Source organism: Paralichthys olivaceus, chromosome 17 (genome assembly GCF_024713975.1).
Source record: "Paralichthys olivaceus isolate ysfri-2021 chromosome 17, ASM2471397v2, whole genome shotgun sequence".
NCBI classification, from domain to species: Eukaryota; Metazoa; Chordata; class Actinopteri; order Pleuronectiformes; family Paralichthyidae; genus Paralichthys; species Paralichthys olivaceus.
The window spans coordinates 14921450-14941690 of record NC_091109.1 but is presented as its reverse complement, the minus strand read 5'-3'; the positions used below and the strand labels follow the sequence as shown (position 1 = coordinate 14941690).

Below are 20241 nucleotides of genomic sequence, written 5' to 3'. Positions count from 1 at the left end.
ATTGACATCTATTGGATACATTGACATGTGGTTCATGAATATTAAGGATTAACAAAAACTGATGATGACTGAATGATTTTTTCATGTAGCACTCTAATTAGCTCAAAATGTAATTTTATTATTCCAAAGAGTAAATGAATTATAATCAAATAAAAACTGCTAAAATAAAGATATTGATGTCGACCTCCGCTGAAAAGTCTCAAATAGTTGCTTGCATGTTTGTAGACTGAGTGATTAAGCATAGAAGCATGCGTTAATTTAGTTTAGAAAAAAATGGCATTGTGAATTATGAATTCCTCCCACAATTACATTTGTAACAGTTGTAAATGCTGATCGCTGTAAAATCAGGAACAGGAGCAACAAACAAATACTGTATATAGGCTAGTGTACATTGTGTGTCCTCTTTGATGTACCCTGGTGATGTCAGTGTGTGTGGAGAACACGGCGCTGCACTGGCTGCCTCTCTGCAGAGCTGCCCCAGCATTCAGTCTCTACTTCCACCCATGCCTGCCACAATTATTTTCATTCATGAACAGGGGCCTGCAGAAACCGCCTTCACATCAGTGGGTCGCAAGAAAGCCACTGCATGAATTTATTATGAAGTGTGACATGCCAGATAAGCCTGGGCTGCTTGAAGCATGTTACTTTGAAGTTGTCTCCTCCGCCGCTTTGCCTTTTTAATACGAGCTGTTTATTCACACGTGATGATGAAATCAAATCTGGTGTTCTACACTCGACTCGCCTGTAACAATCAGAGAGCCATACATTGTGGCCCGCGTTTGTGATTACCCACACTTTTTCTGCAAATCTCATGTGTGTGTCTCTGAGATCATTTTCCAGTGAATCAATCCTCAGTGTTAATTTGTGTTGACAGAGACAGAGATTGATGCACATTTCAAAGTGATGTGTCTGCCTGTTAGCTAAAGTATTTTTGCATGCTTACTTCTGTCATATATTGACTGTATCTGGGTCACAGTGCTGCCTTTGGCATAATGGTGTAATAAAACACAATGTAAGCATTTCTCATACTTCCACCACAACACGCCTATTTATAGATTCTCTGTTGGTCAGAGTTATGTTGTCTTCGTAGCAGATCAGTTCATTTGTGTCTTCTGAAAGTATCACACAGGGAGACTGGGTAATTCAAGGCAGATTTTACTGTAAAATCTGTTTAATTTCTTTAAATTGTTTATATTGTAACCAATTACAGCTCCAAATATTTTAGTCTTCAGGGTAAAAAACTATATAAAATATACACACACTCACTCCAGCAGACAGCAGACGTTGCAGATTATGATGCAATGAAGTGTTTTAAAAGTACAGTGTGTCGAATTTTGTGATATTTAGTGTTGAAATTACACGTTACAGCTGAACACCCTCACCTCACCCTCCCCTTCCAAACATGAAAAAGAACCTGTGGTAGCCTTTAATTGTCATAAAAACTCTAAAGGTATTTAGTTTGTCCAGTCTGGACTAATGTAAAAAACATGCTGGCCTCCGTAGAGAGGTTCCCCTCCATGTAAATATAAAGTATTTAAATATAAAGAGCCTTTTCTGGGGTAAAGAAAACTACAATTCATACAATTTAGATGAAATTAACTAGTGAAAACATCATGAGGATTATTCTACATTTCTGCCAATAGTTTCCTTTCACCTAAAACTTACACACTGGACCTTTAACGTCATTTTTTGCAGAAGAAGCAACGCCCAGTTTATCAGTGATCACATATATATGAATTCAGCAGGTTGTTATATAGATCAGTTCCACGTCTGAGTGATTAGGAAGGAGCAGAATCACTTGTATACCGCAGCTGAGTAATGTGCCTTGTGCGTGGGTGTGTTTGGGGGGAGGGGGGTCATAAAATAATGGTTAATATTAGTAATAGTAAGTTTTAACCAAGGCATGATCACATTTTGTTCTGAGGCGAGTGCAAGGTTAAAACCAGTAGGCCCTGATCTGAAGACCTAAGTGATCTACATAATAAAAAGAAGGGTTAGGGAAGAAACATGTTCGTGTCAGTGTCTTGATATGCTGGTCAAAATACAATTCTTCAGTGTGGTTGGTTGAGGTTGATGACCTCTCTGTACTTTTAGTAGTAAGGGTAGTAATAAAACATTTCCCTGTGTTACATTCAGTTTGATCTCCGAATAAATTGTTGCCTGTCTCTTGCTCTGTCAGACTTTGTTGGAACAATGTTTTCAGTCTTCCAGAGTTTAGCAAACCCAGATTTATCACAACTAGAAGAAAACCACAAATGTAAAGCTGTAGAACAAAAATAGTATCCCTGAATATTTTCCTGCCCTCATTTTCTCCTCTGTGACCGTGTTAGTGTCAGAAGTGAGGAGGTGAAGTTGTAACTTGTTAAAATCTCATTTACATTCAGGGAGAAGTGGCATGATATCCACACCCTAACAGCCTGATATCACCTCGTACTGGCGGCTGTGATATAACACTGTTGTCACACGATATCAAGGTACCTTGATAAAGGTTGTCATGTATCACACCCGCACAAAGGAGTGTTATGAAGAGTTTTAAAAGAAAGTATTTTTGCATAAGAAAATTCACATTTGCTCTCCACTGACAATGACTGTAGTCAAAGTTTAAAAGAAATCATCAGGGTTCATTTTCTTGTATAAAGGATCTCAATTGTACTTTGACCTCATTTTAACTACATGTGTTAAATCACAAATGGATGTGATTTTGCTTTCATGATCAAGTGTGTGTGTGTGTCAGGTTCTTTTCATGCTTTAGTGCAGCTGCTGTGCAGTGGGACACCTGTATTCACCAGGCAACAAAGCTCATTAGTTGCTCCTCAGGGAGGAGATGGAGAAGTCTACTGCTCCTGATGAGAGTTCGAGGACAAGGAAAATATGCCTGTCATCATTTGCTCTGATGTCATATTTACTGTGGCGGCCCACAAAGTGTTTCTGTCTGTGAGGATCAGCAGCTGGTTACATTATGTTTTTAGTGTGTTAGTGATGAATACTAATTCTCTAATAACCTGATATATTCTTGGCGTTTTTCACAGGTCTAGTTCGCACCTCCCGACCTCCCTTATCTGTATCTTTCCATGCAGAAGGTTCTGGTTTTATCATTTGGTTCCGTGGTGACTTATCTATCAGAGCTTTAAAGCTTCAAATAAATACAAATCAGGTGAATCTGTTTTTGTCTCTAGTGCTCAGAAATCCCTGAACTTGTGCCGGTGAGATCCTAAGATGAACTGTCCTCTTCTCTACAGTCCTGTAGCAGTTGTGGAATGCTAGCGCCCCCCCCTTTCTTTCCTGCTTAGCAATGACAGTGATTTAATTCAGCTTTTAAACGTATTACTCAAACAGGACAGTTTAGTACGTCAGACTTGTATTGCTCAAATGATGGCGTAAAATCATTTTGATTACAATTGTGCATAAAAAACCAACAATGGAGCAAAGCGTGTGAGCTGTTATGGCAGCCAACTCGAGCTGCGCTGCTCCAATCATGTGATATGCCTAAATTCTCCACAATCCTCTCCAAGACACACAGTCCCAATTTGGCAATCTATTTAAGCTGCAAAATTTTCCCATCACTCCCTTCTGTGCTTGCCCCCCCGCTGCTGTTGCATATGTATTGTTGCCGGTAGATTCAGCCCCTCCACCATCCCAGCATCCAACTAGGCTCTGACCGGGGTTTATAAATATTCGCTACAACCAAAAACAGTTGCTATAAAGCCAGTACAGTGTCACTAAGACCATTACTGTGACTGTCTCCCAGGTTGCCTGGGTCAGGTGCTCAGGTGGATGTCCAAACAGACAAGAGGTTCTAACAGCATTGGTTTTGTTGAATAGAAATCTGAAAACCATTCTGACACAGTACATTTATTCTTAATGTGAGCCACGATACATCTTGTATGCATATATGAATGTGTGTGCAGGCATGTGGAGCCTTTCTTATACTTGATTGGTGTGTGTGTGTGTGTGTATGTATGTGTGTGTGTGTGTGTGTGTGTGCGTGCGTGTGTGTGTGTGTTTGTGTAGAGCAGAGATTGTGGGACACCTCATAGGTTGAGGACTGTGACAGATGGACATACAGGTGTACAGAGGGCTCACCACTGTTTACATGAACTGTGCTCTGATTGGCTGTATTTGGAGCATACTTTCTGCATGATTGGTGTGTGTGTGTGTGTGTGTGTCTGTATTTTTTCCACTTTATGTTACTCTGTTAAAACCAATGTTTAAATCAGGATAAGTAATGTATAGAAATTATTACTCTTGTAATCATTACTTGCAAATGTATCTCGTTTTGATCATCTGATATGGAGTGGAATGTAGACTCACTTAGCACTTTATTAGGAACACCTGTATACCTGCTTATTTATGCAGCTATCCAATCAGCAGGTCACATAAAGTGCAATGTATCATTCAGATACAGATAAACCCAGAACAGTTAATATTCACATTATATTAGGGAAAATGTGACCACTGTGATATGATAGTTGGTGTCAAACAAACTGGAGTGAAAATGTTTCACATCAAACAGCCTTGGCATACAAAGAAAAAAACATGGAGTGAGCAGCAGTTCTGCAGATGGAGACACTTTGTTGATGAGAGGGGTCTGAGGAGAGGGGTGAGACTGGTTCCACTTGATAGAAAACAGTGACTTAGATAACCACTCTTTTAAATTGTGGTGGGCAGAAAATCATCTCAGAATGGAAAATATGTCCAACCTGGAGGCAGATGGGCTACAACAGCAGGGTTCCGCTCCTGTCAGCCAAGAACCGGAATCTGATGCTGCAATACTGGAGAGTTGAAGGCTGAAAAACGAAGCCTGTCTAATAAATCTGGGTTTCTGCTGAGAGGATGGTAGAATCCGAATTTGAAGTCGACAGCATGAATCCACAGACATAACCTGTCTTAGGTCAACAGTCTATGATGGTATGGCTGGCGTTATTCTTTGCACACTTTGGCCACTTCATACCAATAAAGCAGCATTCATTAACCCTGTGTGCTGAGAGTGTTCATCCCTCTCTGGCTGTATAAGAGTTGTCTCAGACTGGTTTCGTGAACATGACAGAGAGGTCAGTGAACTTCAGTTACCTCCCCAGATGATGTGAAAACATATTTCGGATGAGGTAGAACAGTAGATTGGCAACTTGAATGTGCAACTTGACAGTGCGGCTGACTAATCTGCAGAAATAATGTGATTGCAGTCATGCAAACATGGAGCCTATCTCAGAGCCCATTGGCTATCGTCTGACAATGAATCAGCCTCTTGGGGCAACGCACAATATTTGGGGCTTCCCATGTAGACATTGGAAATCTGGGCCAAGTCGTCTGTTTGTTGTACGCTGTTTACAGTCCGAGTAGTTTCTTTTACGTTGAATGTTTCACCACACAAAGCAAACAGTGCTAATATTTTCAGGTATTTATGTCCATGCTTTCTGTATATGAATGCAGATATTTTAAAAAGCTGATGGCCAAAGCATTTCATTCAGTGAGTTCCAGCTCCTTTGCCCCCATCCAAACTGTTTATCTGCAGGCAAACTTGAAACGGAAACCAGAAGGCCTCTGGCCCCAAAATCTACAGTTTCTATACACTCATCGGCCACTTTATTAGGCACACCTGTTCAATTGCTTGATAACACAAATAGCTAATCAGCCAATCACATGCCAGAAACTCAATGCATTTAGGCATCTAGACGTGGTGAAGACGACTTGCTGAAGTTCAAACCCAGCATCAGAATGGGGAAGAAGGGGATTTAAGTGACTTTTTGAAAAAACTGCTGATCTACTGGGATTTTCATGCACAACCATCTCTAGGGTTTACAGAGAATGGTCCAAAAACAATATCCAGTGAGTGGCAGTTGTGTGGATGAAAATGCCTTGTTGATGTCAGAGGTCAGAGTAGAATGGGCAGAGTGGTTTGAGATGATAGAAAGGCAACAGTAACTCAAATAACCACTCGTTACAACCAAGGTATGCGGAATACCATCTCTGAACGCACAACCAAAGAACCTTGAAGCAGATGGGCTACAGCAGCAGAAGACCACACCGGGTGCCACTCCTGTCAGCTAAGAACTGGAAACTGAGGCTACAATTCACACAGGCTCACCAGAATTGGACAATAGAAGATTGGAAAAATGTTGCCTGGTCTGATGAGTCTCGATTTCAGCTGCAACATTCAGATGGTAGGGTCAGAATTCGGCGTAAACAACATGAAATCATGGATCCATCCTGCCTTGTATCAACGGTTCAGGCTGGTGGTGGTGGTGAAATGGTGTGGGGGATATTTTCTTGGCACACTTTGGGCCCCTTAGTACCAATTGAGCATCGTTTAAACGCCACGGCGCCACAGAGTATTGTTGCTGACAATGTCCATCCACTATATAAATACAACCATTTACCATTTATTTATTTACTTATGACCACAGTGTGCCCATCTTCTGATTGCTAGCTCCAGCAGGATAATGCACCCTGTCACAAAGCTCACATCACCTCAAACTGGTTTCTTGAACATGACAATGAGTTCACTGTACTCTAATGGCTTCCACAGTCACCAGATCTCAATCCAATAGAGCACCTTTGGGATGTGGTGGAACGGGAGATTTGCATCATGGATGTGCAGCCGACAAATCTGAAGCGACTGCATGATGCTATCATGTCAATATGGACCAAAATCTCTGAGGAATGTAAACAACACCTTGTTGAATCTATGCTATGAAGAATTAAGGCAGTTCTGAAAGCAAAAGGGGGTCCAACCGACTGAAGTTGTTCTTAGAGAAAAAGGAGGAAACTATCAGAATTAGTATGATGTTCTTGATTAAGTACTGGGTTCCTATGTATTGTTGGCTGTGTGAAAACATAAATGTCAGCACTCTCCCACAGCCACGAAATCCTGCAGCTTTTAGAAGATTGCAGGGTTGAAAATCACAAATTGAACCTGAATGTCTTGGAAAGCAGTGAGCTGTCCTGGAGCTGTGTTGAATGTGCAGCATGATTAACATCAGGCTGATGTGTGAAATGTCACAGGTGTCACTGGCTGTAAATGTCTGTTCGTAGCTAACATTCCTCAAACTGCTGCAACTGAATATAAAGCTCTGTTCAGCAACAGCAAATCTGAAATTCATTTGATTATATCAACTTTCCCCTTGGCGTTGATAGTCCCTGAGAAGCTACAGCTCCTCAGCCAGTATTAAAATACTGTACCTACCAAAAAATGTATTTGGTCTGTTAACAGCAGTGGTATTATTCACACTCCACACATCTCCTCTGTGATAATAATGGGTGTCAAGGCATATGCTGCTTTATGCACTCTGCGTGGTAGTTTAATGCATGTATTATTTTTCCTGGTGACACATCAACATGTCTCTGTTCTTGAGGTCCTCAAACATAGCAGGGTGATCAATGTCTTGAGTCTACACCTATTGAATGGAATATGATAAAATGTGTTTCAGACTTAAATGTTCCCCTCAGGATGAATTACAACCCCTGTGATGATCCCCTGACATTTCATCTGGCACCATCACCACGTTCAAATGTTAATTTGTCCCATACTTTGGTTTATGCTTTAAAAACTAACCAATTTCATTCCAGCCTCAGCTGTATTTTGTGTTTAGTACTAAGAAGCAAATACAAACATCCAAATCCCTGGCTTCACTACACGATAGTTTATCTATTAAAATGGTCTGGGCAGTTCTGTCTCTTCCAGCAGAACACTGTCTGCTGTGCTCCTATTGGTCAGCCTGTCCTAGAAAGTTAAACAATATCAAAGTCTTCTGTTAGGACAGTGTGAGTTGTCCCAGATGCAGCAGATGTTGTTGTGTATTATGACACACCACACAAGATAAAATGATTGATTGTCGCAGCTGATCACATCAACACCAGTGCCTGGGATATTTTTTTTTTCTTCAGTTTTGCATCAGTCACATGTTACAAACGTCCTTGTCTATTCTCACGTGGGCTCATTTGGGGGCTGGTAGGAGTTAAATTGCATGTCTGAAATAGAGACACAAATGGGAATATGTAAATTAGATTAAAGTGGGATTCATTGTGAACAGGATGATTAGACTTTGGGGCTTATATCCGAGTAGGAGTTAGAACTATGAATTTGTTTTTTCCAATTGAGTGTCCAGGCTCCCCAGGGCCTAGATAATGAATAGAGCATGAAGTTTGGAGGTATCATAAAGGGTTTCTGCTTGGAGTGTTTGATGGGAGATTAAGGCACCCTGAGATGAGGCAGTAAAGTAGTTGAGGTGGTAACCGCAGTGATCACAGTCCTGAAATGACAGGAGATGAAGAACATGTCAAAGTTTGTCATCTTAAAAGTGGATGAAAACAGAATAACTGACTTAGAAGACAAGTCTTAGCTTCATTTGTCATCTCTTTCCTCTCGATCCTCTCAATAAAACAATCAGGCACTGTTTCCTCGTAAAGTCATGATGACAAGGATTTATAGTTTATTAGACAGTTGTCAGTCTAATAACAGCAGATTCTTTATGTATGCATGATGTAATTAACTATATTTAATGATACTATGATGTAGGGAAAAATGCATCATTACATCTCTCTGGCATCTTCGAGCATGAGGCTAGGAGTATATAGATTTGGCCTAGTTAGTCATAAAATGGGGAGTAATGATGGAATGACACATTAATGGCAGCCATTACTCAGTGCTGTCAGTGAGTACCCACCTGACGCCACGCATCTCTGCATCCTCACCTCTGTTTGTCCATGTCCATCTGTCCCTCTGTCTCCTCCACCTTCATTTATGGATTTTAACGTGCCAGTAGAGCAGAATAACGTGTTTCCGGTGGAAGAAAAAGACGCAGAGTGCGTAGAGTATAAAATAAGATGAGGCTTCAATGATCCATTTGGGGAAATGGGGTCACTGCAGCAAAACAAGAAAAATAAATAAAATAAAAATAAATAGACCCAGTGGTGGGTAATGAACACAACACAACCATTCTAGCTTGGCAAGAAGGATACATGTGCGAAGTGCTTTGACAGAATTATGGAGTGGAAACAGCAGGTTTGCAACACTGCTGTGAAACAAGATAAAAATAATTAACATTCATTTGAGTGGATGTTACAGTGAATGATGGGAGAATTATCAATGAGATGGTTCCTTAGTTACACAATGATCCTAGCGTGGTGTTGTGTATGAAATGAACATGCAATGTTGCACACAGCACCTGAAATGAGAGCGGAATAAACAAACCCTGTGATTCTGTCCCCAGTTCTGGATGACTGTAGACCCGCACTGAGTCATATAGAGTAGTTTGTGTTGACCCAGTTCAATGACTGCACATGACCACATGTTCTGATTAATATACAGGGAGGCTTCAGTCCATGAGCTAAAATTACAAGCAGTAACGGTGTAGTACATGCATTCTTATCTGTGCAAGTATGCAGTTTAAATCCTGTGCAGGAATGAAAACTTACACATAAAGGGAATTACTGGATGTACACACATTTAAAAGTTAATGGTGAAAAAATACAAACTTGCATTTACGGTTACAACGGTCATAATGTATGATGATTTTTTTATGCTCTTATGAACATCATTGCTTAAAAGCATTAACGTACAACATTACACAGAGAGAACTATACTTCACTTAGGTTTTTTACTTCAATCCTCATCGGTTCATGCAGCTTCTGCTCATCTCATTCATTTTATTTTATTCAGTGATTAAATGTGGGCTAAATTTAGAGTGTAGAGTATCTCTCTTATACCCTTCCTTCTCCTCCCCCCCTCTCCCCTTCCTTCTCGCACGCACGCGCGCGCGCGCACACACACACACACACACATCTCTCTCTCCCCTCCCTTCTATCTCTCTCTTACACACACACACACACACACACACTTCTCTCTCTCTCTTACACAGGCACACACCTCTCTCTCCCCTCCCCTTCCTTCTATCTCTCGCTTACACACACACACACCTCGCTCTCTCTCTCTTACACACACACACACCTCTCTTTCTCTCTCTCTTACACACACACACACCTCTCTCTCTCTTACACACACACGCACACAGTCTTGGGTGTCAGCACAGCAGTAGGATCCAGGATCCAGAGCGAGCGAGCCTCCGCCGTGTTCACAGAGCGGCTCCTCGCGTGCAGCCGAGACCGTCATGAGGCGGTCAGCGGGAGTCGGTACCGGGGGGGAGGAGGAGGAGGCCGGGTAGGAGAGAGACGGACGGGGAGGAAGAAAAAAGCCGTTGTTCTAATTAAATGTCTCTCGCTCTTCGTCTGCATCATGCTGTACTTCCAGCTGGTGATCATGGCCGGGACCGTCATGCTGGCCTACTACTTCGAGTACACCGACACCTTCAGCGTGCACGTGCAGGGCTTCTTCTGCTACGACACCACCTACACCAAGCCGTACCTGGGACCGGAGGACAGCAGCGCCGTCCCACCCGTGCTGCTCTACGCCGTGGTGGCCGGGCTGCCCACGCTGCTGGTGAGTGCACCTGGACCCGCGGACCTGCAGGTGGTCAGCAGACGATCAGGCATGTCTAGATGAGGATTTCCAAACAGCAACCACGAGACCAGTCAGCTTTTCCATGCATTACATTATCACAGTGACTGACACATTAGTTCATTCATCTGGTTACCGATAGATGTCCAGTGGTGGGAATGATCCGGGTCATTTATCAGCATCCCCTGCTGCAGCCTCTCCAGCGGGAGCTCTGCTGACTCTCTCATGTGACTGTAAGATGAAAATCGGACAGATCAGACAGTTAGACACGTCACCTTGGGCTCCACAAGCTTGTGATGGGATTGATTTCCAAGATCTTTTGATCGTGTTAAGAATAATTACTCAATCAATAAAACAGCAGATCAGTAAGTAACATGACAGATTATCTGATAATGACAATATTTGATTACCACCTTACATTAGTTATTGATAAGGAAACACAAAATCTGCAACAGTTAATTCTTGCTAATTAGATTTTAGTCAGATTTGTTCAACTGTTAATCTTGAGGTGAAAAGGGCACATCTCCCACATATTACTGCTGACTTATGCTTGGTCTTTGGTCTCTAATGTTATGAGGAAGACCGCATTAACACTGTGTGTGATACCTTCCTGTTTATCTGTATTGATTTGATGTGCCTCAGTGCTAGTGTAATTAACCCATCTATGTGTAGAATGAGCACCACCACCTGCTGATGAAAATATGTGTCCACCCGATGATCTGATTAGTCCCACACTCACTTTCTTCCAGCTCAGTTTTTGGTCTCTACCAACTCCTGAGAAAAATGTTTCGCTTTCCACTATATTCACCAGACACCGTCTAACTCTAACACACTGTGTGCTGTATGCTGCGGAGCAGGTAGTGAACAGTGGGTTCTCGCTCTCTGTTTTTCACGGAGAACAGCTGCTTGCTGCTGCTGGAAGTAGAGAGTTTGGAGGCCAAAAGGCCAAACAGTGAGTTACAAGAATCTCAGCACTGTGAGTGACATATTTCGCAGTACAAATGCACCGATTAGTGAAGCTGTAATGCACTTCTTTTCTCCTAGATCTTTCCCTGAGATTTGATATAATGCCCAAAATGGCAGCATCACCTTTAAAATGATGTTGTGTCAGAGCTCAGTCAGGATCCTACCTGTTCATCTGTAATCTGATTTGATCTCCAAAGAGTGGAGCAGTGATACATTGGATTAGTCTGAGGAGTTATTAGTCACCAAGCTGTCATCTCGGAGGCACAATAGGTCTTGAATGCTAATGTGATTATCTTTGTTAAGATTCCTGCTGATCTTTGCCATTATACATTACACATGGTGCTATAAACTGCATGACCTCTAAATATGACGCTTGAGCTATGTTGCACTGCTCTTTCATTAGCTCTGCCAATTACAAGCTGATTGTGCAATGAACTTTTAAAAATGCAGCCAACAGGGGTGTCTGACTCTGCAGCTACTTGCCTGCCTGCCTCTGCATACACACACACACACACACACACACACACACACACTTACACGCACAGAGCAGAATAAGTGACTACAGCCAAGCATCCTGCAGCACACTCTCAGTCTCTGTCTTAAGCAGCAATATTACATTGAACCAGATTTAGAAACATAGGTTTGCTCCTGTCTCCTCTGCTGCCCCAGGATTTTCTCTTCAGTCGTCATTACACTAAATATTACATTTTGATGTAATTAAGTTAAGGTGTTCTCATTCAGACTGAGCAACATGCAGTATAGTTGTGTGCAGCTTCAGTGTAACTGTGGCTCACATGCACACCAAGTATAAATTATGGTAATTGGTACAGAGAGGACAGCTTGTTCACTTCTGTCCTCCTGCTGAATATTTGAATTGATCAGCAAGGAACAACAGAAGGCATCTTGTAAGAAAAAGTGTCATATTCTCAGAAAACACTTTTCTCTTGACTCACAGGTTTGTCAGGTCTGAAAAAAGCCTTTATTAAAACCTGGAGGAGTAAAGTCTGAACAATATTGTACTGACATTTACCAGACAGGGGGGGTCTGATGAAAAGACTATGGAGTTGCATTGTTGGAAGTGTTGGATTCTGTGGTTTTTGGAGTTTGATCCATACGGCAGACAAAAAAATCATGTTTCCTCTTTCTCCATTCAGTTTTTCAGTCTCTTGCAAACCTCTTAAAGTTGAAAATCATATGAAAAGATTAAAACCTTCATTCCCTGTCAATGGTCTGCACTTTAGTAGAGTTACATGCTCTCTACACTTCCATGCATATCTCATCAGCTGCCATAGCCGGAAGCAGGGGCATTGCAAAAGAGCAGGCAAAGCAGGCAATTGTCATCGGGCCCTGAGCTGAGAGGGGCCCCTGTGAATGGCTCATTATGTTAGTCCACAGCAATGACAATTTTTTGAAAAGCTCATTGAATTCTATGATCAGCTTTGTGCAGGAGACTGCATCGATTCCATGATTTCAAAACCCCCATACGAGGCCTCGTGCCACTAACTTTGGGCCAAAATCCTCACAATTTCAGAGATTTGTATGATGTGCCTGTTTATAATTTTGAAAATAAAAGATTTGTTTGAAGATTGGAATGGGGGGTTTGGTATATTATTTTGTTTCTTGGCTTTGGTTTGGTTAGATGTAGATGATGTAGCCCCCCTGATCCCTTTTGCTTTGGGACCCCAAGGTCCCTTGTAACACTCCTGGCTCGGAGCAGGGTATTGCTTTCAAAGCATGGGTAGATCTTCACCAAACCTCGGAAACATCTTTGCAAACTGCTATAGTACTTGTTGCTCAGTCATTCACACTGAGACATCACTTATATGAGAATGTCATTTGTTTAATTAGCACTATTGGCCACATGGGAACCTCAGTGCCTTTCTCATCGTTAGAGGTTTCAACAATCTAGTTCATAATTGTTAAATACCCTGCAAAGTTTTCTCAGTGGAGCAGCTGACACCAAAATAAACATCATGAATCTCATGATCCTGTTCTCACCCTAAGTTCTGTTTTGTCTCTGTGAGTTTACACTCAGTTCACGCACCGCCTGTCGGCTTGTTAAGATTTTACATGTTACAAAAAATCAATAAAGTCTCCCAGTGATTGAAAGTTTCATTTCAACTTTACTCTCAACATGGTTCTCACCATTGTCCCCCAGTTTAAGAAGCCTTTCAGAGGGAAAAAGTATTTGCTTTCAGAATCCACATGCAGATGAGTAATGCACGTGACTTGCAGCTTCAAAATTGTGGAATATTCGGTGTAACCAGCAGCTCTCCCGGGCGAGGTCAGGCTGTTTCAGAGGTAGAGGTGAACAATCACATCATGCAGATTGATCACGAAACACAGTTGATTGCGTAAAATAATTGTTCAGTTGGTGGATTAAATGTGTGCATTTTAAAGCCATTCCTGCTTCCATGCATAGAAGTGGAGGCAACATAGATAGATATTTATCTGAGATCTGATTAACAGTAAGTGTATGATGTTGCACAATCACACAGGTTTGTTCTGATTAACTCAGTCCATCTTATTCATTTCTGACTTATTCAGTTGTCATAAGTGGGTTTTTGTTCCATTAGCATTTGTTTGTTAGGAATAGACAACTTTTGCTTTTAAAATTTAGAAAGCTACAAAACCTCATTTTCAGGCACTGGCCATTTTTTCGTGAATCTGCTTTTTCTCTACAGTTGGACTTTGGACTGATATTCTGTTCAGAACAACTTCATTCTGATTTGTTGCTCCGCAGCTGAGTGCCTTACTGCTGCATTTTCAAAGGTGACAGTGTACGCCATCCATCAGACAAAACTGAGACAGCTACCGCAACTGCATTTCCCTCAATTTGGAGGCTTTGGAAGCATGATATTGCCCAGGAGTCAGTGGGGACATAAAGCTTTCAGAGACATTCCCTCTAAATAAGTATTCACTGTTAACAACGTAACACAATACCCAAGGGACTGCAAATCAGTCAAACGGTAATAACACATTATCATTGTAAGATATTCATAAATAGAGTTCCTGTAGTGAGTTGGTTATTCTTGCAAATTGCAAGAGGCATTCCCTTTAAGTCATAGTTTCTTCAGCAGCTTCCAGGATAGACTGAATGATGTGGAAACAAACAGATACCCACACCCCCCCCCCCAAAAAAAATCTAGCATTTGAGTGGTGTAGAGGACCACAGGTTGTTCATTTTTCCAACTCCATTCTGTTAAGACAAAAAAAGCAAACAAGTGTGTTACAGTTCATTGGCTCCCACTTTTCAGTAGATCGTTTTCTTTCCAAGAATAAAAGTGCCATAAAGATTGATGTGCATCTGTGCAGCGCAGAGTTTGGCAGAGCCTCAGCCTGCAGCATGCAGCCACTGAGGGGGAAAACCATCTGAAAGTCTTTGACAGGGTTTTAGTATGCAACTTATCACAGTATGCAGTACATTTGTTCTTTTTTGATGGTTTGTTTTGGCAGCAAACTCTAATAAACCTCACAGAAGAACAGAATATAAAGATGTTTCTTTAGTGAGGCTCGATGGAATTGTTTCTATTGATTTGGCCTCGATTTTTTCCCGTATGAAATCGTATTAAGTTACCCCATATTTAAGAAGGCTTTGCATTACTTAGGGAGAGGGAGAAGACGGAGGCTTTAGCGATTTTGGTAACACTTTATATTAGGGAACACATATCAACCATTAACTAGTTGCTTATTAGCATGGATATTAGAGGCATGTTGGCTCTTTATTAGTCATTATCCATCACTTATTAATGCCTTATTCTGCAACTACTCCACTTATTAACAGTTTCCCTTAATAACCTCCTAATTACTGCTTATTGATGGTAAGTAAGGAAGTTGTTGTACATGAATTACAATCAAGTGCTTGGACATGTTCACTTTGTGTGTTCCCTGATATAAAGTGTTACCGTGATATTTTTTTCTTCTTTCTACTCACAAAAATATCAGAAAGCAATGTAGGTGTGGTAAAGCCTTATCTTTGACTTCACATTCATATGTATTTATTGAGAAGTATGTGCAGGAATTAATGAGAGTCTGAGAGCATAGTCAGTGGCCCACTGTGACTGAATCCAACATATCGTGAGGAGAAACCTTTCCTCTTGTCGAGGTGTGTATGCTGCTGTTCAGGAGTTTTTCTATTGTCATTCTGTTTGGTGATTCAAGTCCATTAGGTACATCTGTTGTACCCCGTCTTGAGATATCACATTCAAGAGGCCAAAATTGTGTTTTGCAAGGTCACAGTGACCTTGATCAAAAATCTAATCAGCTCATACATTTCTTCCATGCAAAAGTCTTATACATATCTGACGGGATTTCATCTTGGTTTTACTGAGATAACACTTTTATGAGAATTGGAGGGACAGCCCCTGAAACGCAGCTTTTGCTGTGGCTGAGGCATAAATACCTCAGATTTAATGTCAGTCCTTCAAAATAAAAGAGGCCAATATAAACGACCAAATAGGAAAAATAATCTTTAGTACAAGAGGCAGAGAACTCACTCACTTCTCCGCCTACAGACACTGCCAGAGACAAGAAGTAAATTCAGATGAGAAACCGCAGTGCTGTCATTACAGGTTATGTTGTGACTAAGTGTTTAAGGTCAGTGAGGAACATGAAGGAAATCACCTTGGCGCTGTAAAAATAGACAGGTATTGTGAGACACTGTAAACCAGAGTAAACATGAGAGTGACTCACAGTGTATTGGAATTCAGTGCATTTCTAATAGAATCTCTCAAATATCAGTGCATTTCTTCCATCTGGAAATATAACTGTCCAACTAATGGATTGAAAATATGCTCCAAAGTGCTATACAAATTAAAGTAATAGACTTAATTCAATATCAACTGTGCTTTTCTTAGTGAGTTTGCTGGATTGATTTAAAAGTGTTTACAAAAGAGAATTTCCTCAATAAATAGTTCTAACGGCAGCTCATATCCCCCATCATCAAATAACACAGTGAGGTGTGATCATGATATCACTCTGTTGATTACAGGGAAATTGCTCTGAAATAATTTGTTTAATCTGTTACCTGTGGATTAAGGTACAGGGAGTTTGCTTTATGAAGGTCAAAAAACAACGTATAATTAGATCGTGTTGTGAGAAAATGAATCGCTCCTCTCTGTGACACAGCCCTCAGTTTTTACAATCATGTCACATATCACAGCATGAGTTGCATGAACATCTAAGAGTATACAAGTGAATGAAGTAAATGAGTGAATCTGTTTCACGATGTGAGAGTACTTTGGTTAATTTACAAACAACAACCCGGTTAGGTTTGAATAAGTTAGGATGGTCGACATTGAAATATTTTGTGGGTGAGTTTAAACTTGCCTCACCACCAACAGTTGCAGAAGGAATGTAAAACTGATTAGAAACTAAATAGTGATAAAAATAGACAATAAATCTGCCTCATCCTGTTTGGTGGTCAACTGTGGCGTCTGTGTCCTCTCACATTGTGCATTTGAATGAGGAACATTACAGCATTAGCTATGTTAGGCTGGTAATCATCTCTCAGCAGCCCAGAGGTGTAGCTAGTGGTGAAGTCCCCTGACCCTTCCATTTATGCCAACTTCATTAATGTATGACCTCATATAAATGCCCCCCATCTCTGATCACCACTATAATTACCATATCAGTCCGCTCAATGGCTGTAGGGGAATCTAAAATATTGCTGCATGTTGCAGTGCTTAAAAAGTGATGAGAGGACAGCCAAGAGAGACAAGCTCCATGGCAACCTCTGCATTATATCCACGCAATGATTATCCTCCTCATTTGTAATAGCCCAGTGAACCTCTCTAAAGAAGACATAGATCTCAGTATAACCTAGGAGATAGCAGAAAAGACCTCACAGGACAGACTGAGTTGCTTTTTGTTCAGTTTTTCTGTTTTTGTTGACTCTGATGCAGCTGCAGTAGTTTTGGAAGATGGATATATCAGTTATTTTCTTCAATTACATAGTTTTTTTAGTTTTTTGGTTTTCCAAAATTATGGTAGTCTCATAAAATATATGTACATTAAGGTACTATCAATATAATTTCAAGGTTTTCCTCAGCTGATACTTATGATGAATATTTTGTATTTGCTTATGTTTGTAACTTCCTTATTAGACTTTTTAGCAGCTGTCAATAAGTAGTATATTGCACACTTAACTGGGATTTTCCAGGTGAATAAGAGATTCAAATGAAGTATTAAGGAGGTGCTAATAAGCGGATGTGCCACATAAATTGCAAATATCAAATTTAAAGGTACAGTGTGTATAATTTAGTGATATTTAGTGTTGAAATTGCATGTTGCAGCTGAACACCCGTCACCTCCCCCTCCTCTTCCAAACATGAAAAATAACCTGTGGTAGCTTCAGTTGTCATAAAAACTCAAAGGTAAAAAACATGGTGGCCTCCATAGAGAGGGTCCCCTTGATGTAAATATAAAGTATTTTAATATAAAGGGTCATTTCTGGGGTAAAGAAAACTATAATTTGTACAATTTAGATGAAACGAACTAGTAAAATCATCATAAAGATTATTCTACATTAAATTTCTGCCATAGATAATTTCACCTAAATCTTACACACTGGACCTTTAAGTAGTAATGCACAATAAAAGCCCAAAAAATGTGTCAATGAAATTAAAATTGAGGATATTCAAAATGGTATACTTCCTCTCCGGAAAAAATATATACTTTTCTTTGATGAAGAGAATATTATTTCAACTTTTGTGACTTTTTGACCAGCATATGCCTAATAATGAAGTTTCTTGAACCACAATCTGATATTTGCGATATATTGTCCCAGTTGTTGTTCAATGTACTGTTGTGAACATAGACTTGAACTTGCCTGTATGGACCACTTCAAACACAATGTTGCATCAAAGACATAGGTAGATCATACTGTATCTCATAAGGGTGCATCAGTTTTCCACAAAAAACTCCATATGCTTTTACAGAATTTTTACAGCCACAGTCAACTCTTTCCATTCGATGCATTTATTTTTTCACAGCTCAACTGCAGCAATTACATCTTTATATGTTTCAGGACTTTTTGATATACAGATGAGTGGAGTTGTATTGACATCAAGTCCTTGGCACCAGCTCCTCATTTGTCATGCTACTTGATCAGGTTGAGCTGTCTTTCAAACATGTCATGCATGAAAGAATCCCCATGAAAAAAACAGCTACGATTCACTTGGAATATTAATTTTTGAAGTCTCCAAGTTCAATCATTATTTAAAATCATACGCTTGCTCACTCTTACTAGACAGACTTTAATCACTGAACAAATGGCTAACACCATACATAACTTTCACCGAGGATATTATGTGACAGAGATCGTTAACTTTGATCTTCTTTGAACTATGACCATTCCACAACCATTCAAAAAATGTGAATTTGTTATGATAACCATGATGATGGTGGTGCGATATGCTCAAATGACTCATATCCACGGTAGAGACAAACAACATTTATTTAGATTGGTGGAATTGTTGGTTCATTTAGAGTGTGTCTCATGGTGTGGCAAAACTATCAGGTCTGTCTGAGACAACTTGAAAAGGCTATTTCCTGTTGGACTTGTTGAGTAGAGGGGTAACAAACATGTTGTGTGATGGTGGTAAATGGTCTGTATTTATATAGCACTTTTCTAGTCTTGGTGACCACTCAAAGCGCTTTACACTACAGTTTGCCATTCACCCATTCACACACACATTCATACAGTGCATCTATTAGCAGCACTTTTTTTGTTCTATGGGGCAATTTGGGGTTCAGCATCTTGCCAAGGACACTTTGGCATGCAGATGGGAAGACTGGGGATTGAACTGCTGACCTTCTGGTTGGAGGACGACTGCTCTACCCCTCAGCCACAGCCGCCCCCATGGTGGCTAAGTTGTTCTGGCAAAAATTCCAAGGCTAAAGTACTTTTATATCCATATACTGTTCATTACATGTCAGTGGTCCATATGGTCTATCAGACCTAGGTAGCACCCAAACAAATTTGTAGACAAAACTTCTGCCTTCCATGTTTAAGAAAACAGTTGCGAATGATTATCATTAATGGATATTTAAAATTTTTTGTTTTGGTGCTGGCTTTTTCCAAAACAAGCTACTTGTACTATGAAGGCTTCATCCATGTGTCAGTGGCTAAATTGAAAGGCTCTGCTCCCCTTCTGTCTCAAGAGTCTTCCTGTATTAGTCTGCTCAAAGGCCTCTGTTATTGCTCACGTCAGGCTCTGTCTCACCTCACTCATTCTGTTGAAACGTGCAATCAACTTGTGAATGGAGACATATTGAGACATTGAGCTTTATTGTAAAAACTGTACATGGAAGCAGGCACACTGACCAGGAGAGCCTTGCCCAAATATTGGTTCAATGTCAGTGTCTCTTCCTGTTGCCTGCACTCTGCCTCGGCACTCTGATGAAGACAGAATCAAATAAATGAGGGTCTAAAGGAGAAGGGTGGAGAAAGAGAGTGACAGGAATTAACAACCCTTCAGGAAAAGTAGAGTATATAAGCATCACGGGTCACTCTGACTTGGTGTGGGAGTAGCTCCACAGTGGGAGAGAGAGACAGTTCCATCTTCAGATCACAAGCTTTTAATAAAATCTCTATGAATTGAATATTAATGATCCTTTTGTAACCATGACAACTTGCACAACACCATAGGGAACGTTGCAGATTTTGCCTGGACATGTTGATGTTGCACCTTATCAAGCCCATAAAGAAAATCTTTGATTTGTGAATATGAGTTATACAATTATAATTACAGTAATTGATTGGAGAATGAATTGTGTTAAACTTGTGTTTCATCAGCTGCAACTGCCTTGAACATGATATC

General features: G+C 40.6%; 1 protein-coding gene across 6 annotated transcripts in view; it reads left to right on the top strand.

Annotated features, from left to right (window-relative positions):
• The window catches only part of plppr5b (phospholipid phosphatase related 5b), a 93425-nt gene that overhangs the window by 19672 nt on the left and 53512 nt on the right, over positions 1–20241 (top strand). For 2 of the 6 annotated variants that reach the window (XM_020101401.2, XM_020101400.2), the window contains one exon: positions 10247–10435. The exons of 2 other annotated variants lie outside the window; for them this stretch is intronic. In XM_020101401.2, the coding sequence (XP_019956960.1) occupies positions 10247–10435 (189 nt within the window). Of the gene's footprint in view, positions 1–9889; positions 10436–20241 lie in introns of those variants that run through there. 2 more of the 6 variants (XM_069512919.1, XM_020101402.2) reach the window with 2 other exon arrangements.